Genomic DNA, 25,840 nt, shown 5'->3' on the forward strand with positions numbered 1-25,840 from the left:
CACCATGTAGGCTTAAATACACTGCAGTCAATGGCCAACAGGTGATAATCCCATCCTCTGAGCCTCTAACTAGGCACAGCTTCTAGTAACTTCAATTAGAAGGTTCTAGCAGGGTAGAGCATCTGAAGGCCAGGACTCATTAATCCCAACATCCAGCTGAAGGCCAGGACTTAATTGGTCCCAACAGTTCTCAAAGCTGCGAATGCAGCCCCTGTGCCGCTAACACTTGCTCTTTATTGCTTCTCCTAGGCCAGAGTGCATGTTGGGAGAGTCAGCTTGCAAGAGTCTGGAATCTGACCCAGAGGACTTTTCTGATGAGGCGAATTCAGAAAACCTCTACAGCACCTCACCCCCGAGCACGCCCCGGCAGATGAAGCGCCTGTCAACCAAGCACCAGAGGAACAGCCTGGGGAGGCCCGCCAGCCGCTCCAATTTGAAAGGTGAGCCTGTGACTTAAAGGTGCCCGTGCAAGGGTGTGTCAGGTTCAACGCCTCACCTTTATGTGACTGTATTGATTGACAAGTCTTTTTGACAGTGTTAATGACTCCTTTGTTTTAAATTTTACCTCAGTGTTGGCGGTAGGGTTTGTAATTTGAATTATTGGCACTAGCTGTGTTGCTAGTGGAGGGACAGTGATTATCCAGTGGAGGAAGCTTTGTCCTGGGCTGTGGTTGACGTCAGTGACAGTGAAGGAGGCTGGTTGTTTGCCAGCCTGCACACTCAAGGTGGCTACATACTACGGCAATGGCCTTAGTCTCTTGCCTGGGCTTTCCAAGTTCTTCTCTCCAGCAATTGTGTATGGGGGATCTGAGAGGCGACAGCCAGGCTGGAACTAACCAAAGCCTCTGTCTTCTGCCAGTGACACAGTGTGTAGGGCTCTTGCTTGCTGTCTTAGTTAGGGTATCTATTGCTGTGAAAAGGCTCTATGGCTAACTCTTATAAAGGAAAACATCTGATTGGGGGCTGGCTTACAGTTCAGAGGTTTAGTCCATTGTCATCATGGTGGGGCATGGCAGCATGCAGGCAGACATGGTGCTGGAGAAAGAGCTGAGAGTTCTACATTTTGATCCGCAGGCAACAGGAAGTGAACTGTGACACTGGGTGTGGCTGAGGCATATATGAGACCTCAAAGTCCACCCCCACAATGACACACTTCCTCTAATAAGGCCACACCTATTCCAACAATGCCATACCTTCTAATAGTGCTGCTCCCTATGGGAACCATTTTCTTTCAAACCACCACACTTGCTAAGCAACTGCTAGATGGGGGACCCCAAATCCAGAAGCCATAGAGGGAACCTAGGTGGTATCCAAGGTCCAGGTGCCATGGAGGCAACCTAGCTGGTACCCTAGATCCGGGACTCGTAGAGGAAACTGGATGGTACCTCATATCTGGGACCGTGGAGAAAACATAGATGGTACCACTGAGGGAATATAGATAGCACCCCAGATCTGGGGTCCACTGAAGGAACCTGTTCTTTCCCTTCCTGTTTGTGTAGGCTCTCAGAGCCCAGCTATGTCCTGTCCTAGAAGCTGACAGCATGGCTCTGTCTTCTTAACTTCCTCTGACTCATCCTAACTGTCCTTCCCCCAGGTGGGTGAGTGGACCTTTGCCAAGATGCCCTCAGTGTGCTCTGCTTATGTCCTACAGCCCAGTTACTGAAACCTCGGGGTTTTACAGTTTTCAGTCCAGCAAACCACTTTCTCCTCGGCTGAGGGTTTCCTCCCTTTGACCTGTGGGCCATTTCTTCTCTCTTTGTCCTTAGCTTTTTCTTTTCCTTGTTCAGTTCCCATCTCTGCCTCCCAAGTGCTGGGATTAAATATGTGCCAGCCCCATGCAATGATTTTCTTACAAGTAGTTAATTTTAAACTTTGTTTTAGAATATTTATTTACAGTAGAATTTTGATATAGCTATAGTTTAGACACTAATAACTGTATTAAGCATGTGACCTTGAGTATCTATCTCTGTCCATTTTCCCAGAGGAATCTCTCACTTGCCCCCTGAGGTTTCTGGCCTAAAACATAAGTGTCAGAGACAGGACACCCGCTGAGTCTGCCATTCAGCCAGCATTTGCTGGGTGCTGGGCCAGCCGTCACGGTATGTCCTCTCCTCATTGCTTGGTGGGCCAGGTTGAACATCTAGGAAACTGAGACTTGGGGGTTAAAGCAATCAGTTTGGACCTTATCTCCAGACGTGCGACAGGTTGGGCATATGTCACTGCTCCCCGCTCCTGTCCTTCTGCTGTATAGAGAATGGATGGAAAAGGACAACCTTCACTTTCCCTCCTTAATCGCTTTGAATTATGTTTCTTAAATAATACAGTTTGAGGGATGGAAGGGGTCTTAGTCACTCACATGTCCTCTGGAGGTGCTTCAAGTGAAGCAGCTAACTCTTGGGTTGTCACAGCTGTCTAGTCCAGGAACATGGGGACCTTTGTCACTTCTCTTTCTTAGTGCAAAGGATTGCAGATTGGTTGTGAAGCTTAGACACACAAACAGAAAAATCACTGGCACTGTTGGAAAAAATGAGCCCTTTGAGCGCATAGGCCTGCTGTCTGCTTGAGTCTTTAACTGCGTTTACTATTGACAGTGGGCTTCTGTGCTTACTGCTTTCTGAGCGGCCTATGCCTCCTAGTGACCTGTGCTCCTGGCTCCTGGGTGTGCAGTGTTCTCATGGACGTGGTAGAGAGTAGCTACACATGTGCTGTCCTGTGAATTTTCTGTTGTCAGATTTTGTTCATAAATGCCAAGAACAGATGGATGAGGCACCCAGCTGGGGCAAGTGAGCCATCCTTTAATAACCGTGGTATTTGTGTTGTGACAGTCACAGTAGCCCCATGGAACTCATTCGCCCTCAGAACTTAGATGTGTCGAATGCTGCACACGCGTCCAAACACGGTAGCTGTGTCATGTGGTACACACGTGTCCAAACACGGTCGCTGTGTTGTGTGGTGCACATGTGTCCAAACACGGTCGCTGTGTTGTGTGGTGCACACGCGTCCAAAACAGGTGCCGATATGCCTGGACTCCCTTCTGGCTCAGGGACGTTCTGGGTGTGCAACCTACTGGGTGTCATTCCCTTACCTGTGAACTTGTTTTTTACAGTGTGTTGGGGTTATGTGATAACTGTCATTATTATTACTTTAAACTAAAATTTTCCCTCAACACTTTTCTCTTTGCCTTAAATCTTAAAATAAGATTATATTCTTACATTTTTTTATCTTATTAATTAGCAGCCACATGAAGACTTTGATTGGCTGCTTGTGGTCACATGGCTATTTTGCCTGTATCTTTCTTCCTGGACATGTACCCTTTTTCACTGTGGCTACTGTAGCTGTTGCTGTTTAGTCTTTCCCTTCTCCCCCTTTTGTTTTTTCTTCTTCCTTCTCTTCTGTCTGTCCATGTTTCTCCTTCGTCCTTTCCATTGACTCCACAGACACATCCTCTCATAGATGATAGGTAAGACATGTTCCCGTGTCTCGCAGGGAACCTACAGCTCAGACAGCACAGGTGGGCATTGAGAAGACCCGGTAGTCCCAGCTCCTGCAGGCAACCCACGACTCAGAGGCGCAGCCTAGTGTGGTCTACTTTCCCGGCATCCGGCCGCCCGCATGGCTAGCTTTACCCAAAATAATTACACGGAAACTGTATTCTTTTAAAAACACTGCCTGGCCCGTTAGTTTCAGCCTGCTATTGGCTAACTCTTACATATTGATCTAACCCATTTCTAATAATCTATGTAGCACCACGAGGTGCGCTTACCCGGAAAGATCTTAACCTGCGTCTGTCTGGAGTGGGAGAACCATGGCGACTCCCTGACTCAGCTTCTTTCTCCCAGCATTCTGTTCTGTTTACTCCACCCACCTAAGGGTTGGCCTATCAACTGGGCCTAGGCAGTTTCTTCACTAATTAACCAACGAAAGCAACAGATTAGAAAGAAATGACTCCCACATCATGTTCAGGTGCATGAGGTCACCAAGGGTGCACAGGAGGGGCTTTGAGAAGACCCCCTGGACGACTTCCAGAACCAGTGATTCTTGTGCTGTGACCAGGCTGAGTCAGAGGAGCATGGTTTCAGACCAGTGCCTGAGTCATCACTGTCTGTTGGTCCCTCAGTGATTGAGAGCTCTGTAGAGCTATCAGCTTGGTCAGATTTCTTTCCAGAGCTTTCTGAGGTCTGGACTGGAGCGTTAGTCCTGCTTCCCAGTGACTCTGTGAGTCACACTGTTAACTTCAGGGCTGCAGTCCTAGTTGGACTCACCTTTCGGACAGTGAGTCCCTGATGAGATTTCCGTTATTCTGATTATCTATTGCTCTTTATAAACCACCTTGAAACTCTGGCTGACAGTGTATCTGTTCACTGCTCATATTCTGTCATGCAGGTGTTTAGGCAAAGTAGACGGTTATCTGCCCATGGTGTCTGGAGCCTTGGCTGGAGTGGTTCCATTGGCTGGATATATGGCTTGGCTTGGCTAGGGTCCCGACTGAGCCCTTAACCCTTCTCCGTGTGGTGCCCGCTGTGTCTCAGATGTCCCAGGTGGCTCCCTTGCTTTCATGGCTGCGTCTGAGCTGAGATGGCACTACCAGGCGAGGGCTGCCAGACACTGTTTTGTCCCTGTGGTAGTTTACAAGGTTAGCATGGATGTGAGCAGAGTGGCCTAGTCCCTGAGGAGTTGAACCTGTCACATGCATGAGGTTTCTCTCAGCAAGGTTTTGAGAGTCTAGTGTAGAGGTTCTGAGGCTTCCTGAGATTTGACCTTGCAAGTCTTGACACATCCCTTCTACTGCACTTCCTTGTGTGCAGTGCCAGCCACGTGCTTCGGGAGGGGCTTCACAGGGCCCCAGGAACCAGAGGTTGGTTCATTGGCTGTCGTGGACCAGCCCTGCAGGCCTGCCTGGAAAGCTCTGGGGAATTGGCATGCTGTCCTGTTGTCTTTTGTGTACTCTTGGCACTTCTTCCTCAAAATGCTAGAAAAGTGGGAGTGTAAGTCCCAGAGAGTCACTGAGAGCAGAGCTCAGATGGGGTGTGTTGCTACCAGGGCCGTCTCTAACTTTTGCAGTGGAAGTCATTGTTATAGATGTGATTTTAAGGTATTATTTCAGGCTCAGAGTGAGGCAACTTATGGTGTAGGCTTGAGTTTTAGGGTTTCTAAGTTCAGGTTCTGAAGATCTGTAGCACTCTGGTGCATATGTTGGTTCTTACTGAAATTATGTGGTGGAATCACAATAGTGCTGATTTCCTGTGGATTTCTATTAGTGATGTGTTGGAATGGTAAACTCAAGCAGTGACATCACAGGTGAGACACTGGTACTGGGAAGAGCTCAGCATCCTAGGGGCGGGCTCAGCATCCTAGCGGGAGAGCTCTGCATCCTAGTGAACTCTGCATCCTAGCGGGCAAGCTCTGCTTCCTAGCCGGTGAGCTCTGCATCCCAGCGGGTGAGCTCTGCATCCCAGCGGGTGAGCTCTGCTTCCTAGCGGGCGAGCTCTGCATCTCAGCGGGTGAGCTCTGCATCCTTGCAGGTGCTCTGCTTTGTAAAGCTGCACTGTCACCGGGCTTTAGAACTTAGTTGTTAGAGCATGCCGTTTGTGGGTGAAGCCTGCCGGCACATTTAAACTCATGCTTTCTCTGGAACCATTTTCTTTATGGACTTTCTCTCATATTTTCATACAAGCACTCCTGTTGGAGAAACATCTCATCTGTGTCTTTGTACACGTGTGGAGTTATTAGTGATAGATCTGCTGTTTTGGAAAGTGTGTGTTTAAAGTTGGTAGGTCATTCCTCAATAGGTCTATTTTCTTGTTTTACTCTTACAGTGTATGCAAGCCTTGTTTGTTTGTATTTTCTGTATTATTAATGTTTTGGGTTTCTGCTAGCCTGCTTTAGCTGTTTAAGTTTTCTTGTTTTTAAAAATATGTGTTCCTAAGGGGAAATGATGGTTGTAGTTAAATATATAAAGGTAGTGTAAAATTTATTAGAAAAGGAGGTCAAGTATTGTTGAAATACGAGCGGCGGGCTGTGTCCCGCCACCCGGCTAGCTTTACCCGAAATAATTATACAGAAACTGTATTCTTTTAAACACTGCCTGACCCATTAGTTTCAGTTTCTTATTGGCTAGCTTTTACATATTGATCTAACCCATTTTTATTAATCTGTGTAGCCCATGAGCTGGCTTACCAGGAATGATCTTAACCTGCGTCTGTCTGGAGTGGGAGAATCATGGCGACTCCCTGACTCAGCTTCTTTCTCCCAGCATTCCGTTCTGTTTACTCCGCCTACCTAAGGGTTGGCCTATCAAATGGGTCTAGGCAGTTTCTTTATTAATAAGAAATCACTCCCACATCATTTCCCCTTTTTCTGTTTAAACAAAAAAGAAAGGCTTTAACTTTAACATAGTAAAATTACATATAGCAAAACAGTTATCAAGCAAGAATTACAGTTACAATATTTATATCTATTTTATCTTTTATCATAACTAAGGAAAACTATAACTATCTATTTATTCTTCAACTCCATCAAAGACTCCAGAAGGATATAATACTACCTAAGTAAACAAGAAATAAGAAAACTCTAGAAATGACAGAGACATCTTGCTGCCTGGACAGTCACCCAAAGTTCTTTTGTATGGTTGGGGCATCCATCTTCAGCCTTCAGACCCATAGTATCCAGCAGACATTTCCATGAAGCAGGAAATTTCAAAGACAGTTTAGTCACTATCTGCTGTGTCCTGCAGAATGTCTCGCAGACTCTTTCATGAGTCATGAACCCCAAAAGACCGTCTCACCTTTAGGCAAGTTCAGCAGTCCTCTCTCTGCGGGTTCTCTGTGTCCATTTTATGTAACAGTCCAGGCAAGAGCAGTTTCTTGCCCATTTGGCTATCCAACTCCATAAGGATCCTCTTCGATGCCCATCTTCCTCTCGAAGTAGATTGGTGCCACCAGGAGCAGATATGTCTCATTGTCATGAAAAGTCCTAAGTTATTAAAACATTAAATGCCATATTTTGCAGTCTTTGAAAGATATGAAGAATGTCTATCTAACTGAAATGTATCTCTATATATCTAGAAAATCTAACTAACATGACTACAAGATTGACTATTATTGATGATTAACCATTAACCTATATTTTTTAATTATACATTACATTTTTAAATGAACTACACAATCACAATATTTTAATCAAGATCAGAAATACATATACATATAACAAAATTGACTGTAAAATCCACATCAATGCAAATTACTCATACCTATATCATTTCCCCTTTTAAATGTAAAAGAACATTTACAAACAATATTTTGGGAACATGGGCGCAGTTTTTTCTCTCCAAACTGCTTCCTGCTGAATGGGGGCGCTGTTAATCAGATCATTTAGGGTGTAACCTGTGTGTCAGGTTTATCTCAGTTGCCAGTTGAGTAAAGTAATTTTTTGATGGTGTTCACGGGAACTTTTCAGGAGGTCGTGGTCTATCATACCAAATTGGGATAGAAGAAATCCACAGGGTCTGGTCCTCTGTGAAAACAAAAGAAGACCCTTTTAGTGATAGATCTGCTGTTTTGGAAAGTGTGTGTTTAAAGTTGGTAGGTCATTCCTCAATAGGTCTATTTTCTTGTTTTACTCTTACAGTGTATGCAAGCCTTGTTTGTTTGTATTTTCTGTATTATTAATGTTTTGGGTTTCTGCTAGCCTGCTTTAGCTGTTTAAGTTTTCTTGTTTTTAAAAATATGTGTTCCTAAGGGGAAATGATGGTTGTAGTTAAATATATAAAGGTAGTGTAAAATTTATTAGAAAAGGAGGTCAAGTATAAATACCATGTGTAGATATAGTGTGTATCTAAGCACACGAAAGTGTGCGCACCAGCAGTGTTAAGCAGGGTGTTTGAGGAAGCGCAACTTTGAGCAAAATGCCAGGAGCAAGGGCCAAGTTGCCTACATCGTGGTCTCTGTGTCACTGTTATGGTGACTCCGGAGCCCTAGAAAGTGAATGGGCCTCTTATTGGTAACAGTCTGTAAGTTTCCTTCAGATTCTCCAGTGCAGCTTGTCATTCACAAAAGGTTAAGAAGCACTGGCCTGGGCTGCAGAGATGGCTCAGTGGTTCAGAGTGCTTGTGGTTCTTCTGGAAGATGGGAGTTCAGTTCCCAGCACCACATTAAACAAGCTGTCTTTAACTCCAGTTCTGGAGATGTGATACCCTCTTCTGGACTCTTCAAGCACCTGCACACATGCGGCATACACATGTATAACATATAAATAGAAGAATAATAAATCTTTTTAAAAATGAAGTACCGACCTAGAGTTTGTCACACACCTGAGAAATTTCTCTTCTCAGAATGGCTCATCCCATGTATAAAGGTGTTGGGTAGGCGGCTAACTCGTACCCATTGCTGTAGCTACAGTCTCTCTTGATGTTGACCTGGGACAGACCACTCCCAACTCCAGCCATGTATGGGAGTTTTTCAAAACACTGACTTAGAAAGCTCACAGTGAGGGTGTTAGTGTGATTCCAACTGTGGGGACATGCTGCCTGTGACACTGTGGTTGCTGCCTCATCTGTAAATTCCTATTTAATTTACTTAAACTATGAAATGAATCTTCTTTCTTCTGTTGGTTGTAAAGGAAACAAATTTAAGGATAAAGTGGTTTGACTGTCTTTTTCTTAAGAAGTAACATACACTTGGCTGATCATTGTTCAAACCTTATCAAAATCTTAACTGTTAAAGTACAGTCAACATTGCCATTATCCAAAGTATGATTACTTATTTATTTATGTACTTTTTGGAGGCAGAGTCTCACCATACATCCCTGGCTGAATTGAAACTCACTAAATAGACCAAGCTGGCCTTGAACTCACAGAACTCTGCCTGCCTCTGCCTCCTGAGTGCTGGAACTAAAGGTGTGCATCAGCCTCATAGCTCTTAAATATCCCTGTTCAGAGGCTCTGTCTATGCTGGAGTTTTGTTGATTTCAGAAGATTTAGTATCAACAGAAAACTGAGCAAACAACCCTGTGTGTTAGCAGTGAGCCCTGGGTGGTTCTAAAGGCTCCCTGGGTTGTCAATGGGGAGTACAAACATGCAGCTTCGAGGGTGGCTTCTGTGTCTAGAGCCTGGGTGTTCCCAGATCTCTCTGAGCTGCTGGATTCCCTGTGATGTGGGGGGCCTGTCTGACCATCGGCTTTTAGAGAGTATGTCTGTTTACACCATCAACAATAAATACATCATTTGAAGAGCAGAGTGTGCAGACTGATGAGCTAACCCCTGTCTTGGCTAAGTTTGCTTTCTGTTTGAATTTCACTGTAATATGTGAGTTTCTAATACACACACACACACACACACACACACACACATTTAAAAATCAACTTGTCTTTTCCTTTGGGGAAGAACCAGTTGTCTGTCCCATCTTGCCCCATTACCTATTTGTTTTCTGTCACGTCACACACTGTAGATCCGAGTGTTAAGCCACTGCTCTCTGTAAATGCACATTCCACACAGTTGTGTAAAAACACATACCGCATATTGAGTACTGAGCTCAGCTAGATTGTGTGTGTATAGTACGACCTACAAACACTAGCTTTTCATGTCTGCTAAAATGAGATTATGTCTACATTGTAGAGTAGGATCATGTCAGCCCTAGCCCTGCCATAGGCCTAATTGCTGAAGTAAGTAACCACATAAAGTAGGTTCGTCTCCTGTTCTCATGGTTTGCCTTTTGGTAGATACATTAGAGATCAGAACATAATGTTTGCATTGTGGAACATGAGCAAATAAAAGTACACCTTTTCACCGTTGTGTTACTTCTCAAATTATAAATGACACACATTCTGTGACTATTACCAGTAATGCATGCCACATTAGTTTTATGAAATGTGTGTGCATGGATGTGCATATGTGTGCACACTTTTTAAATGAAGAACCTGGAGAAAACAACCAGGAGGCAAAATGATTTAGACACCGGTCTTGTGTTTGAATGAAGGTTGGGAAGTGTGACTGGGTGGGGCAGAGCTGGTGGCTGCAGAGAGGAAGGTTGAGAAGACATTTATTTGGGTGGATTGCATAACAAATTGTTATGCAGGTAGAGTAAATAACTTTATAAATAACATTTCCATCAGTCTTAAGATGGCACTAATTTAAAAAGTAGTGGGGACTGGAGAGACGGCTCAGCACTCTGGAGCACTGGCCTCTCTTTCCGTTCCCTGCCAAGATGTCATAGTCATCTGTAGTCCATTTCTGGGGAATCCAAAGCTTTCTGGCCTCCGTAGGCACAGGGCACACGTGTGGTGCACAGGTAGACTGCAGGCTATCAGCCATGCATGTAACAAATAAATCAATAAATAGAATAGTTTTATGCTGAAACGTAGTAGACCTCTGTAGACAGACTGTTAGCAAGGCCTCAACCTTATCACCCTTGAAGACAGGCCTGAGCTGCATGGGACCCACATGGGGGAAGGAGAGAACCTGCTCCCGTGGTTTCCCTCTGATGTCATTATGCACACTGCGGTACATGTGTGTTTTCCAGCACATATGCATGTGCTCTCACACACAGAACAAATAAATGATATAAAAAATCACTTTTGATGGATTATAGCATCAGTATTAGGTAAATAAGCTATAAATATACTGGAAATTTGTTTAGTCCTTATTTTAAAATAATTTAATTTAGAAAGCAAATTGATCTTGTTCAAATTTTCCTTGTTGCATTGATTTTTATATGCATCACTCTGTAACTCATGTAATTATACCTGTTCCATCACACCTAAAGACATAACTGTGAGCATATGCTTGCCTTAACAGTGTGCTCTTCTGACAGACTTCTTACCTATTTGGAGAGCTCTTTATACTTTGAGTACTTATAGATTATTAAGAAAAACATGATTTCTTACTCTTCTTACATGTGTAAAGAAACCTATAAATGGAGTATATTGGTGACTGTGTGCCTGAACCTTCCATGGCGCCATTGACTGGGTGCCATTCTGATCCCAGAGATGCTCCGGAAGGGAGTTTGCATCCTAGATGGGAATGGGTGTGGGGTTCAGATGGTGGTGCAGCCTAGGAAGAAGCTGCTAGGGTTGGACAAGCCAGGACAGACCAGGAGAGTCAGTTTCAAGAGCAGAGCTTTGGAAACATCAGCATTCATCTAGTTAGGTGAGAGCTTTCGGAGGAGTGGGCCCGAAGGCAGCTGTGTTCCGAATGCTCTAGGACGAGGGGCTGAGGCATGGCTGGCTAGTGGTGGTAAAATAAGCAAAAAGGCAGATGTGTGTGTTTCCTCTGAAGTTAATATCAAATCAGTAGAGCCTTGGCATTGGTTTGGAGGAATTATGTGAGGCTTCCTTTCTTTTTTACTGATTTGGAATGACTTCCTATGCTAATATGGCAGAGTAAGTGAATCATGATCGGTTGATCTGTGTGTCTTCAGTTCTGTTCACCTTCAGGGCATTCGTTGTGACAGAGAAGGAAGCCAGAGATGAGGTCAGCGCTCAAGTTTTGTTTATTGGTTGCCTTTCTGCTCTTTATGAAACTAATCTTGAGGTGCTTTAAGCATTCCTGGTTTTTTTGCATATGTCTGGGTGTGCATGAGTGCTTGCTCGTGTGTGAGCACATTTATGTGTTCAGGTGTGTGTCAGTGCGTGCAGAGGGCAGAGGGCAGCACTGGGGTCTCTAGTTTTTTTACTGTGGCAGGGTCTCGTGCCGAACCTGGAGCTCCCATGCTCAGCGCATTAACTAACTGGCCAGCAGGATGCAGGTCTTCCTGCCACCATCTGGCATCACTGGGCTCACAGTTGACCATCATGCCCACTTGACTGTGGGCATTAGGGATCTAGTCTGCTTGAGTGGCAAGGACTTTACCCACTGAGCGTCTTCTCAGCCCAGTGCCTCACGTCTGATGTCATGTCACCTCATTCTGCCAGAAAGAAGAGAGACCCAGGAGATTTTTTAACAATTTGCTTCTAAATGGGCAAATTTTGTTAAGACAGAGGCGGGCATTGGCTGTTCTCTGGATCTCAGTCTATGACACTTCCCATGCCATTTCTCCTTCTTAAAGTTGGAGGTGCTTACATCAAATTGAGGGGTTCAGTACATTTTGTAATGTCGAATTTGACTGTTTGGTGGTTGTGAGTATAAAAGAATACAAGTATATAGTAAGGAAAATGAGTATAATCATTAAAAAATGACCACATGTCTTGTTTTCATGACTTTGGAGTTTCAGCTTCTGAGCCTGTTTTGCTCACAGGGATAGCCTGCGTGGACATGCAGGTGAGGATCAGTCTGGTTTAAAACAGTGACTAGCTTCATGTTTTAGAGCTTCATACTGTTGAATTTTGTTCTTTTCTTTAGAAAAAATGAACACACCAACTCAGTCTCCTCATAAAGATGCAGGGAAAGGAGTGGAGACTGTGGAAGAGTACAGCTACAAGCAGGAGAAGAAGATCCGAGCGACTCTGAGGACCACAGAGAGAGACCATAAGAAGAACGCACAGTGCTCCTTCATGCTGGACTCAGTAGCTGGGTCTTTGCCAAAAAAATCGATTCCAGATGTGGATCTCAATAAGCCTTACCTCAGCCTCGGCTGCAGCAACGCCAAGCTGCCGGTCTCTATGCCCATGCCTATAGCCAGAACTGCACGGCAGACATCCCGGAGTGACTGCCCAGCAGACCGCCTCAAGTTCTTTGAAACACTGCGCCTTTTGCTAAAGCTTACCTCAGTCTCGAAAAAGAAGGACAGGGAGCAGAGGGGACAGGAAAACACGGCTGCTTTCTGGTTCAACCGATCAAATGAACTGATATGGTTAGAGCTCCAGGCCTGGCACGCAGGTCGCAGCATCAATGACCAGGACCTCTTTTTATACACGGCTCGCCAAGCCATCCCAGATATTATCAATGAAATCCTCACGTTCAAAGTTAACTATGGGAGCATTGCCTTCTCTAGAAATGGAGCTGGTTTCAATGGCACATCACTAGAAGGGCAGTGCAGAACCCCTCACACGGCAAACAGTCTGGGCTGTTCAACATACCACGAGCACCTCCAGCGCCAGAGGGTCTCATTCGAGCAGGTGAAGCGGATAATGGAGCTGCTGGAGTACATTGAAGCACTTTATCCATCCTTGCAGGCTCTGCAGAAGGACTATGAACGCTATGCGGCGAAAGACTTTGAGGACAGGGTGCAGGCGCTCTGTCTGTGGCTGAACATCACGAAAGACTTAAATCAGAAGCTGAGGATTATGGGGACTGTTCTGGGAATCAAGAACTTATCAGACATTGGCTGGCCAGTGTTTGAAATCCCTTCCCCTCGGCCATCCAAAGGCCACGAGCTGGACGACGAGGGTGAGGACACAGAGGGAGAGCTGAAAGAGCTGGAGAGTGGGACAGAGGAGAGCGACGAAGACCGGGCTCCCAACCCGCGGGCTCCAGAGTTCAGGCCGTCCACAGACAATTTTCTGGACGCCCACTCACAGGACTGTACCTCCAGGAGGCTTGAGAGACTCGAGTCTGAGGAGGATTCTGTTGGCTGGGGAGCAGCAGACTGTGGTTCTGAGGCCAGCGTCAGCAGGCATTCTTTGACTTCTATTTATAGACCGTTTGTGGACAAAGCGCTGAAGCAGATGGGGCTAAGAAAGTTGATTTTACGACTTCACAAGCTCATGCATGGCTCCCTACAGAGGGCTCGAGTAGCTCTGCTAAGGAGTGACCATCCAGTGGAGGTAGGTTTCGGTGGCTGCGATGCCAAGATACCACAGCTTTAACCCCACTTCCTGTGCTGTGTTGATCATGTGACTTTCATAGTTTTAGCATGGCAAAGCATAAATGGCAGGTATAGGTTGCATATATAATTATTACCATAAAGTACTATGATAAGAGGATCTGTTAAAAGCTCACCCAAGTTTAATGAACAGAGTGAAGGTGATTATGCGGATGGAAGACACAACCATGTACATAGCATCTGGAGAGCGAGGAGTGAGGTGTAAAATGAGGAGGTGGTCCTGGGCGACCACAAGCTGCAGCTAAGTCAGTAATAAAGTCGACGTCATACACAGGCATTTCAAAATGTCATGGCCTCCAGAGCCACTGATCAGCCCTTCATTCTCTCGCTTGTGCACTTGTCCTGGTCCTGCGGGGCCTTGTACATGGTAGGCAGGTGCTCCACCACCGAGCTGAATCTCTAGCTCTTTGGATTCTTTGAAAAAGCTCGTTCTGGGTTGGGATATAGCTGAGTGCTAAGCCCTGGGTTTAGTCTTGGTCTCTAGCATTGCAAAACAACAAAAACAAAACACCAGAGAACTCCAAACCAGAAATGGAAATAGCCTACCACCCTCCTGCGTAGCAAAGCCCAGTTTTGGTTACTGGATTTTCAAATGGTGCAAGGTTAGAAAGCAATGTAAGACTGTCCAGAAGGGGAGAGTCTCGACTATCTGTCAAGACTCGCGCTCCCAGTGCAGGCAGAGGGATTGGCGCTAAGTGCATATTTCATCATGTCCGCCAGAGGAATAGATTATAATTTGAGTTTGAAAGCTTGACATTTTAGAAATTCCTTACTGTTCAGGGTGGTAAAATTAGGAAGGGGTGTATTGTGGGGCACTGATACAGAGAGTCCAAGATTCGATTTATTGTGTAAGCCTGCTTGATTTAGAGTCAGAAATGACAGAAGGCATTTCCATAAGGCAGAGGACACCTGAAGAGAACCCAGGGTCTGCAAGCTCCGTGCTTGCATTCTCGGGGCAGCAAATGGAGGGTTCTCCCTTTTCACATGGGAGACGTTATAACAAGATTTCATCGTGCAGATTCCACAAAGCAAAGCTGTGGCTGTAAAATCAGGATTTTTTTCCAATCTCACATGGTGAGTTCTGTACTTTAGGAATTTATCAAGACACATGTAACAAGGCAGGGTTTTTTTTTTTTATTACAAAGTGTTTGTTTTGAGAATACGATTGTCAAAGACTGTAATGAGAGCTGCCTTCAGACAGCTGAAGTAGGAAGTACCCGCTGTGGCCGCTGGGGTTGTGCAGTGTCAGGTAGGCAGTCACAGGTGCAGCTGGAGTCCTGCAGCGAGGCCAGCCACACTGATGTCACCGTTAACTTGGTGTGAAAGTAAGAATTTGTATTCATCCCCACTTCAGGGACACAGTGCCTGTAAGTGGAGGTGTGCGTGCATGTGTGTGCCGTGCATACAGGTGCTTATATGTGTGTGCACATTCTCATCCTGAATTTATTTTGTCTTAGTCATGTTGCTAAGTAGTTCAGGGAAAGAGCCCCGGTTGTTTTCAAGGCTTGAGGACAATTTCATTAAAGTTTCAAAGAAAAACCCCAGGGTAGTCCAGCTGTAAGTCATAGCAGCTGCCTGGAGGAGGAAGACGGAGCAGAGGAAAGGGGTACACACCTACCCCCCCCCCCCCGAGTCAAGATGGCAGCTGCCTGGAGGAGGATGGAGCAGAGGGAAGGGGAGCACACACCCCCAGAGTCAAGATGGCATGGGGGAAGAGGAGTTCCAGAGAAAGAGGGAAACAGGCTGAGAGAGAGCAAGAGGAGCGCTCTGCTGAGCAACCAGAAGGGGCGACTTGTGGGGCTGCCTGCCGCAGCTGTGTAAGTGAGCAGCTGCCCAGGAGCCAGGCCCTGTCTCCAGACTGCCTCTCCTCACCACTGGCTCTTCTCTCTGGGAAATGCACGTGACCATGTCTTCCTGTCTACCCACAGAGAAGTCGAGGCCTCAGAGCATGTTTGTGCTTGTGGGAAAATCTGTATGCGTCAAATACAGACTCCTTTATTTTTAGGATTATTGTTACATTTTTTTCCCTGTCAAAGCTAAGTATAAATCAGTGCGGACTTCTCTCTATTTCTAAAATGTTATTTTCCCTTTAATCTCTTCCAAATAATGGTACATTGGAGGCATTCGAGGCTCAGGGGGAAATGCTCTTGTGGTGGTGAGGGCTGAGCCCTAGTACTTGCAACGGTATGCGAGCCTGTGCGTCCTGCTGCAGTGTTGGCAGCCTCTGGATTGGCTCATGCCGCAGACAGGGCAGAGCATGCCTGTAATTGCATTCTGTCTTTGTGGTTCCTGGGTGATATCATTGAAGGACTTTATTGAAAAGTTATAAAGAAATAACATTTATTTGTGATATTTGGTTTTTCTTATGTATGCTTTATATCTTTATTCTTTATGATTAAATTACTCGTAACCAGTGTTTGTAAATAGCATTTAATAACCCTTTTGAAGCGTACTTTACAAAATGCTTTTCTTCTAAGGCTTCATTGCATTTATTGTTTAAAAGAATTGCAGACTGGAAATGTTCCGAGTCTGCTTGCATTTACTCTAGTAACTTGGGCAGCATCCTTGTTAATGACCTGTGTGAACTCTGTTATTGTTGCTCGCTGCGGCTGCAGACTGACCTCCCAGCACACACCCTGACCCCACAGGCGCGCTCCAGTTAGTGGATGGGACTCCTGCCAGAGTTCACATGTAAGGCGCTGTTTGCCATCTGAAAGGGTGTTCTGTGAGACTCTCAGGTCCTCACGTGAAATGAATGTACTTAAACCCGAATGATCCACTCATAATGCCCCAGAACCCCCCAACGCCCGCCGGGGGTGGGCGGTGTAGTGTGAGAGGGAGGAAATGGAGGAGGCTCTAGTCTTCCCTGCCTGCTGCGCACCTAAAGCTGCCCTGAGGTCTTTGTTGTCTCCTCATTTATCTTCTGGGTCTCTTGCTCCTTTGCTGCTGAGCCTGCTTGACTCTCAGGGCCCTCTGCTTCCTCTCTCCTCACTGGGATCTAACTTTGCAAACGGCAGACCAGGCCCCCTGAGTGTGAGTGCAGTGCTCCAGTGTCCAGTGCCTGCCTTTCTGGAGACGCTGCCTTTGAGGACAGTGACTGCGGCCTGGCTGCTGTGCTGTCTTTGCTGCCTGGGCAATGTCTCTCGTGTACACACGGGTCTGTAGTTACTTGTCCATCTACCTGTAGCAGGGACGATGCCCTTGCTGTGGTACTAGCGTACCTCCAACTCTTTGCCCCGTATTTAGACTTTTGTTTTTTTCTGGTGAGAACCTGTCTTGTGTGCCTGTGCTCCTTTACCCCGTGAGGACTAAATGCGGAGCCACCATGCGGCGTTCAAGTGTTTCCCTTTGCCATTGTCCTTTCACAGTGAGGGCACTTTCCTAACGCTCCTCAGTGAGGGTATACACATCTTAGTACAGTGTGTGAGATATTAACACTGCACAGTGAGATTCTGTGTATCTTAGTGCAGTGTGTGAGATATTAACACTGCACAGTGCAGTTCTGTGTATCTTAGTGCAGTGTGTGAGATATTAGCACTGCACAGTGAGATTCTGTGTATCTTAGTGCAGTGTGTGAGATATTAACACTGCACAGTGAAATTCTGTGTATCTTAGTGCAGTGTGTGAGATATTGGCACTGCACAGTGAGGTTCCATGTGTCTTAGTACGGTGTGGTAGATATTAACACTACTTGGCTGCATTTGCTAAATTACCACAAACACTGAGAAAGTGCTTGGTTACTGTCTTAATTACTTTCTTAGATTAGAAATTATCATGTAATTATATGTTTAATGGCCAATAAAATACTGTTTGTCTTTGACGGTTAAACACTATGCCAGTCCTTCCTGTAACATAGGAAACCTGAAGAGCCCGCCTTTCTTTATGTTTAGAGTGGGTACAGCAGCAGGGATGAGGCTGCCACTCAGTCTTACCAGGTGACAGGTGGTGTCATTTCTCTAGTTTACCCCTGAGGACACTGGGCTAGAGAGGAGGTAATCACAAAATTTGTAGGTAATCTGCATATCACAGTGTTGTGGCTTGTTAGGGGAGCGTGAGCTATCTGACTTGAAGACGTGCCTGGTTCCCAAGCCTGGCTACACATCAACCTTACCCAAAGGCTTTAACAATACACACAGCACCGCCTGCCCTGGGTAGCAAATTAGCATCTTCTGGTGTGGAATGCAGGACTGACATCATGGACAAATCTGTGGTCTACAAGTAGCCAGGCTAGCCCAGTGCAGTTCTGAGTCACACTCCAAGTTCCAAGGAGGCTGTGGTTATCCTCTTGCTGCCATTTAGTGCCACGTACCTTCTGGGGAGCTGCCACAGATAACTTATTTGCTACAGTTATTGCCTGTCTGATTTCATAAGTAGAGTTACGAGACCCTTGGTTGAGTGACAGCTGGAAGCACACATCGCTCATTTGCCTAGAGGTTTTCTGTTTTAAAACAGATTTATCTGGGGGAGGCTGTGCCACATGGTCTGACAGCTGTGAGCCAGCAGAATCAGACCTGGCAGTGAGATGGGTCCCATGGTAACAGCGTAGCAACAGGGAGAAGAGAGCCAGTATCAGCCTGCGCCTGGGAGAAGGAAGGTCAAGTAACTTGGTCAAGGGTGCACATGCTTTATGCAGCAGCACCAGGATATGAACCCAGAAGTCTGGCTAAGCTATGCCTGCTCTTGGCAATACTATACTGCCTCCTAGAGTTAACACTTTGTCTCACATGTTTGTAAAGATAATATACCTATCGTATACACATATAATGCTGTCTTTTAACTTAGTGGCTAGTATTTAAGTGGGAGGAGTTCATCTGAAACTTTGGGTTTGGGTTTTCCTTTGGAATACCAGGGTTGTTGATTCTGGGCCTTATTCCTACCCAGGAACTGCTGGCTGGAGCTCACCAGCAGCATAAGAGTGAGTTGACCTCAGCCCCTCCCACAAACATCCCACTGTGCCCTTGTCTGCTGCCTACTTGGCTCCATAGGAATTTCACTTTGTGATGGCATCCTTCCGTAGCATAGTAACAAATCTGAGGACCAGGCACTTACTGACAGCAGAGGTCTGGGGTTAGATGTTTCATGGTGCTGTTGGCGGAGCTGGAGAAGAAGCAAGGTAGGTTCTTGTGGGAGTATTCACCATTAACTTATTGGTTAGACATCGACTCGGTATCCTTGCAATTAACTGGAGATAAACAGTCTTTTCCTCTGGACTGCTGCTCTACCAGGGAACTCAGGCTGGATATGGCTGAGTAACTAAGCATGAGTTTAAAGACATGGAGATTGTGAGAAATGTGCTTCCTGAGGCAGCCACAGACAACTGCCAGAGGTGGGCATCCGGGCCTCCTCTTGAGGAGGAGACTGGATCCTTATTGTCAGGGATTGACCTGTGCAGTATCACAGAGCCTGCTCGCTTCAGTCAGCACGGTGTAGGACGTTACACCAAACTTCAGGTCGGTAGAGTCAGTCTGTGTGGATATCAGACTTCCGGACTAAGTGAAGGCATGGCCTTCACAGCTACTAGTGTGCACTGAGTTTCAATTAGAAGGGCAAGGCAACCCTGAGAACAGAGCCTTCTGGGGCTAACTCAGGTCAGTGGGTTAAGATGCCAGGATCCGGAGCAGCTGGCCCAAGCCATGCTGTGCACTGGAAATGGGGAATGCAGGGACAGGGAGCCATCTTGAAGAGGGCAATTGACATGGATCATCTCGTCAGCAGCCAGGGTTTATTGTTAAGTCAGCTGTTGAACCCTGGAAAGTTATAGCTGGGGACATACAGCATAGATGAGACTTAAGATGCCTTTGCCTACATTTGCTCTAAACCAGAGGGTTGGAAGGCATAGCAAATGGTTCTTCTAAGTTCCCTTCCTGCAGTTTGCTCTATTTAATCTGTCTAATATGGACAGTGGTGGGGGGAGTGGGGAGGGGGGAGTATTGTGTTAAGGCTAGGCAAATACTTTATACTAAGCTGTAATTCCCAGCCCAGGTCTGATTTTAAAGGAAAGCAACAGCCTGAGGAACTCCTCGATGATTCCAGAACCATAGAGCTAATTAAATGACCCAAAGCCAGGCTTTCTGACTTTTGAACCTTGATTTTTTTTTCCCACCCTCATTGAACTCTGATATTTCTAAGATGGCAGTCAAAATGATCTCAAGGGATAGTGTGGTTGGCATGCTTACTTAGAAAAGTATCATGGCATGAATCTTGGGAATTAGGATGAGACAGGAAAATTCCTAGAGGAGCCAGCAGCCTGGGCCAAGGTCAACATGATGGACACGTGTGTGAGGGCCAAAGAAATCTTGTATGGGAGCACTGAGGAGAGATGAGGCCATCTAGGAGGGTGGGAGCTAGGCCAGGGCTTAGGCTGGTAGATGGAAGGAGGCCTGGAAAGGGTCAGGGAGTCTCCCGTAGCAAACCCCGAGTCCCATAGACTCTGGCTAAGGCTTCAGTTCAGGTGCCAGCGGGCGAGTCCTGTGAGTGTGTCTTGAGCTTGGCTCCTGTGAGAGGAACGAATGGAAGGTCAGGATGTGAGTGGAGAACAGCCCAGAGTTCCCTGAGTGACAAGGAGGGCAGGCGCCAGTGGTACCACAGGTGCAGAACGAGCTACAGCTGGAGATGCTGCAAGTTGAGAGTTTCAAACTTTGATGACCTCACTAAATAAAAGAGGTCAAGGCTTTTTAATACTGGTAATAGATGGAGGTGGAGGAGGAGATAGTGGAGGTGGTGGTGGCGGTGGTAGAGGAGGAGGTGATGTCAGAAGCTTAAGAACGGTGGGAGAAAGTTCTAGGCCCTCCACTTTCTAGGGAAAAGCCTCAGAATTTGGTTGGGGACAACTGAAGCAGTGGATGAGGACACCCAGGACATGGCAGGACTTCCAGGCAGCTTGAGGAGACAGGCGACTGAGGGCTGCTGTGGGAAGAAACCGTCTTCTGCAGCATCAGGAAGTGTGACTCCAATGAATGCAAGGTTGGCTGAACTCTGGCTTTTATTTTCATGAAAACAGCGGCTGAAGAGTTTTGTAATCTTGTTTTCTTGTAAGTTTAGCAAGTCCTTCATTTCTCAGTCTAGACATAATTGTAGATAGCACCGTGTGTAATGTGTCCCGATGGTTTTGTTTTTAAAAGAAGCTTCATTGTTCCGCCCTTGACGATAGTGTAGGTTAGATTTCTAACACACTGGGACTTGGAGGCTTTGTGTAAATGTTGGACTGTTGGAGATCCTTTTTATTTTAGAACAAGAACCCTGTAGATACGCCAACAGGTTGTAGCAAAGTCTACGAGCACAGCTTCGGGCAGTGTCCGCGCACGTTTTAATCTGTCTTGAACTTTCGCTGCAGTTCTCTGACTTTCCAGGTCCCATGTGGGGCTCGGATTACGTGCAGTTGTCGGGGACACCTCCTTCCTCAGAGCAGAAGTGCAGCTCTGTGTCCTGGGAAGAGCTGAAGGCCATGGACCTGCCCTCCTTTGAACCCGCCTTCCTGGTGCTCTGCCGAGTCCTGCTGAACGTGATCCATGAGTGTCTGAAGCTGCGGCTGGAGCAGCGGCCTGCTGGGGAGCCTTCTCTCCTGAGCATCAAACAGGTGTGCTTCCCACGGCCGCTCCCCATTTTGTTCCGAGGATTTCCTCCCCCAGTTACTACAAACAGTGGAAAGACATGCCTTAGTGTTTGCTTTTACTTCTCTTTGGGGGTGATCTAGAATGTTCTTTACCTCTAGTCCCCAAAGATAAGAGTCTGTCTCAGCCTCTTTCCCTCTCACTTCTTTCGGAAAAGTGTAAAAACCGGCTGTGCTGTGACTGTCAGTCTTGATAACTGGCAACAACATTCTTTTTAAAAAACTTATTGTTTGTTTTTGGTGATACTTGAGACCTGGAGCCTTACATGCCAGGTGACATGTTGCTGAACTGTTTCTCCAGCCTTTGAAGTTTATCCCTAGAAGACAGTGTAGGTCCATTTGGGCTCCTTCTTTACTGTGTTGGAGGGGTAAGGAGACAGGAAAATGTTGGGATAATGTGGACTTCGTGCATGCTTAAGTAGCCATGGAGACTGAGAGGTAGAGTCCACTTTTTCCTTCTCAGCTGTGAGTTTCAGGGGGGTCTTTGTGGGGCTCTTTTCAGGAACAGCAGCAGAATGACTGGACGTAGTCTTACTGGACAGAGTGAGGGCTGAACAGTGTTGTTAGGCTTTGGCTATTAGCATGTTGTCATGACATACAGAGTAAAGCCTTTCAGGTCTTCACAGGCGCCTGCTAGAGCCTGAAGGTACATGGCTCTGTGAATCACAAGACAGTGCAGCTGAAGGGAGACAGGTGAATCAGCTCACACAGCAGGTCCACAGAGGATGTGTGTCTGTCTGTCTGGTCAGGTGTAGACCAGGGGAACCAATGAGGTCATTTGGGAGTAGGCCCCGTGTCACTTGCCACTCCTGTTGCCACTCTGCACCAGCCAGAGCTGTTTCCACAGTAGCCCCACTTCCTTTACACTGTCTCGTTTTCCCTTACTGTCTGCCTGGTCTACCTGGCCATAGTTTTATCTTGTTCTGTGGACTGCGGTAGGCAGCTGAGCCCTGCTAGTCAAACACCTATCCCCGTTCCTCATCAACACTGCAGATACAACCCTGTAACCCAGGGTGAAGTCTATTTTGGCTCAGTAATGGGGCTCTTGTGGTGTTAAATAGCAGTTTATGTGAAAGCACTTCAGTGACCAGCAGGGCTAGGACTGATATCATATTTCAGAGAAAAAAAGAAAAGAAATTTTCTGTTATAAGTATTCAAGGATCAGTAGTAAAAACCTACATGGCATTTAATACAGAAAAGTAGACATAGACACTTTTAGGAGATGTGACTTGTAGCTATAGTTCTTGCACCATGAATAATTAAAAAAAAATTTAAGGGCTTTTGTCTTTAAAAGCAGCTTAGTTCTTATTTTAGACAAATTAAAAATAGTCCCTGTTCTCCTGGCATCCATGAGATGAGCACAGAGCATGTCTTCCATTCAGCTGTCTTCCCTGCACACACACTCCCTATACATGCCAATAAGAGATGAATTGTATGTATGTGTTGTACATGTGTGTGCAACACACATAAGTATTCCCGCTTTCCTCCACACTCTGTCAAATCAAGACTTTACAGGCTGCAGTGCGCCCCAGGTATACACACCCACACTTGTGGGTAAGTCTTCTTTGCATCCCTGATTATTGCTTGTAGTAGTAAATAGTGAACTGCCCATCTTAGAGTCTGGGAAGCTGCAGCCTTTGCTTCCTAGCTACTGCCCTGAGCTCCTTCCGTGGCTGCTGCCTCTGAACATCAGTGTGACTGTGTCAGGGGTCTGTCCTCAGCCCCTGGGACTGTCGTTCCCAGCCTGATCATGGAAGAGGCTCTCTAGGTTGCCTCACCTCTGTCTTCTTCCTCCACTCCTCACCTGCTGCACTACCACATCGCAGCTTTTGCCGTCCTTTTCTGTTTTCCTTGAGTTCTGATCTTATCAGTGTAGCTTGGTTTGCCGCTTTAGTAGTAGGTGAAGCCACACCTTGCAGAAGGTAAGCTGTGCTGTATTACTCAGAAGCCACTGTTTTCTGTGGTTTGTTATTTATATCTTGGTTTTGGTTAAAATTCCTGTCCCAGGAGCTTTCCTTCCTCCTCTACCTCTTGTCTTACAGTATACATTGGTAAGAGTGGCTTATGACATGAGGTTTGTTTTCACTATCAGTTCACCTGTAGGCTGTATTCTAGCTGAGCAGTGGCTGCTATGTGATTCTTCACTGTGTGCTCAAGGGTTACAGCTGGCTGAACTGTCACACACAACAAGCTTCTCTGGAGTCAGACTATCTCAGACTCCTCAGAGCAAGGTCCCTCTGGGGCTTTAGTGGGGCAATCTGTGAGGACTAGCAGTCTATGTGGCCAGGGTGTGCCGGTGACAGTGGTGTCTTTTGTGTGTGCTCTCTTGCAGCTCGTGCGAGAGTGTAAGGAGGTCCTGAAGGGGGGGCTACTGATGAAGCAGTACTACCAGTTCATGCTGCAGGAGGTTCTGGACGGCCTGGAGAAGACCGACTGCAACATGGATGCCTTTGAGGAGGACCTGCAGAAGATGCTCATGGTAAGAGAGGGGTTCTCGGGCTGTGTGCACTCAGCATGGCAGTCTGACCTGCTTCTGTCTGTATGGCAGTGGATGACATCCCCCCCCCCCCAAAAAAAAAAACCCTTATTTTAAAAAGTTCTCAATGATTTTTAGATTGACATTTTGGACTAGCCTTAGCCCAGTCTATTGTTTTATTGTAGGATAGTTCATCTTATATTTGAAAAAGGATTAAAACTGGCTCTTCTTCCATCTAATCCCCAAACAGTAGTCCATTTTACAATTCCTGAGATGGGTGCTGGGGGTCTTGCATGACTCAGGAAATATTGGAGGAAAGGAGAATACCACTAGTGGGGACCAGCCAAGAACGGCTTCTGTTCCTGCATGTCTGGGACCCCTCAACACAGACGTGTCCACAGAGCACTTCATCTCAGAGATGGGGCAAGGCCACACAAGCCACCCACTTAAGGACTTAGCAGTCGGAGCAGGCTGTACTATGTTTCTTCACAGAGCCCATCTCATCCTTGCTGTCTTAGTTAAGATCTCTGTTGCTGGGAGGAGACTCCATGACCACAGTGACTCTTGTAAGGAAAGCATTAATAGGGGTGGCTTACAGTTTCAGAGGTTCAGTCCATCATCATGACCGGGGGCATGGTGGCGTGTAGGCAGACATGGTGCAGGCAACAGGAAGTTGACCTACAGTCACACTAAGGGAAGCTTGAGCAAAAGAGACCTCAAAGCCCTCCCCACGGTGGCACAGTTCCTTTGACAAGGCCACACCTCCTAATAGTGCCACTCTCTTCCGGGACTATTATTTTTCAAACCACCACACTCATCCTGTGTTTCTAATCTCAGGGCTGTTCGTGCTATTCTTTCCTGCCAGAATTGGTCTCCTCCTCGCCCACTTAGACTTACTTTCAGGTTGTACTTTCTGCATTTAGAGTTGAGCCTTTGAGCCTGCACCTATCCTTACCATCTTTGAACTCTCAACAGTTGCAGTTAGATGTGACTAGATCATAACATTTAAACAGACTGGCAGGCCAAAGCATCATGAATTGGAGCTATAACTTGTAATTCCCTTGTGTCCCATGTTGTGTGGTAGAGATCGTGTATAGGAAGAGCTTTAAAGCCAAAAGAGCCATTTGGGAGATTGTGCTCAGTCCATTTTGCCCATGCCATATTGACCGGACTGCCGTGTAGCTTTGGAGTTATCTGCACAGGGTGGGGATTCAATACACTGAGTGGCCACTCAGTCTCAGGAGAAAAGGTAGGAGGTGGGCAGAGGGGCTTACAGTAGCTAGTGTCCTAGGAGAGCACAGAAAGGGCTGGAGTGTGTGAAATACCGTGGATCTCTCCTGTCTCCTGAGACGCTGTGGTGGGAAGCAGTGTACAAGTAGGTCTCCTCTCCAAGTTGTTAACTCAATGAGTTTGGAAAGACACAGTGTTCTTTGCTTCTCAAAAGCTCTTTGATGGCTTCCAGAGGCACATTTAGTGCCTTTTACCCTGAAATGGTGGGGACATGGGGTTATAAGCCACACTCCCCTTTCCTGCCCTCGGGGTGTCTGTGCCCAAGCTGAGATGAGAACCTTGCAACAGTTGTAGGGAAGTACAGCGTTTCATTTGGCTTTGCTGCCCATGGCTGCTGTGAATCAGACCGTAGCATCTTGTAGATGCCAATGTCCTATTGTGTGCTGAAAGGATGGGCCAAGGAGCTGCCTTGAGGACTGAGGGGGCCCAGCATCAGCATGTCTGTGGAGGTGAGCAGATAGATTGGGTCTTGGCAGTACTCAGATCATTTTCGCCACAGACCCTCCTCTTGAAACACAGCACAGAGGAAAGAAACAAAATTCCATGAAAAGGAGGAAACAGTCTTAGAGTTTGTTCTCCACCTCTGTGACAAAACAGCTGCTAATTTGTCTTCTTATTCAGGCTGCACTGTAGACATAGCTGTGATGCTGCCTACCGTGGGCCGATGGGGTGTGTGTGTGTGTGTGTGTGTGTGTGTGTGTGAGAGAGAGA

The 25,840-nt window shown here is 46.4% G+C and overlaps 1 protein-coding gene across 2 annotated transcripts in view; it reads left to right on the top strand.

Annotated features, from left to right (window-relative positions):
- Map3k4 (mitogen-activated protein kinase kinase kinase 4) overlaps nt 1-25,840 on the top strand; it is a 100,594-nt gene that overhangs the window by 32,873 nt on the left and 41,881 nt on the right. For both annotated transcript variants that reach the window (XM_041680091.1, XM_041680092.1), the window contains exons 2-5: nt 250-440; nt 12,332-13,695; nt 21,088-21,330; nt 23,696-23,842. In XM_041680091.1, the coding sequence (XP_041536025.1) occupies nt 250-440; nt 12,332-13,695; nt 21,088-21,330; nt 23,696-23,842 (1,945 nt within the window). The remainder of the gene's footprint in view (nt 1-249; nt 441-12,331; nt 13,696-21,087; nt 21,331-23,695; nt 23,843-25,840) is intronic.

The sequence above is a fragment of the Microtus oregoni genome, unplaced genomic scaffold, assembly GCF_018167655.1.
Source record: "Microtus oregoni isolate MIOR12 unplaced genomic scaffold, Mior012 000033F_ref0000390, whole genome shotgun sequence".
NCBI classification, from domain to species: Eukaryota; Metazoa; Chordata; class Mammalia; order Rodentia; family Cricetidae; genus Microtus; species Microtus oregoni.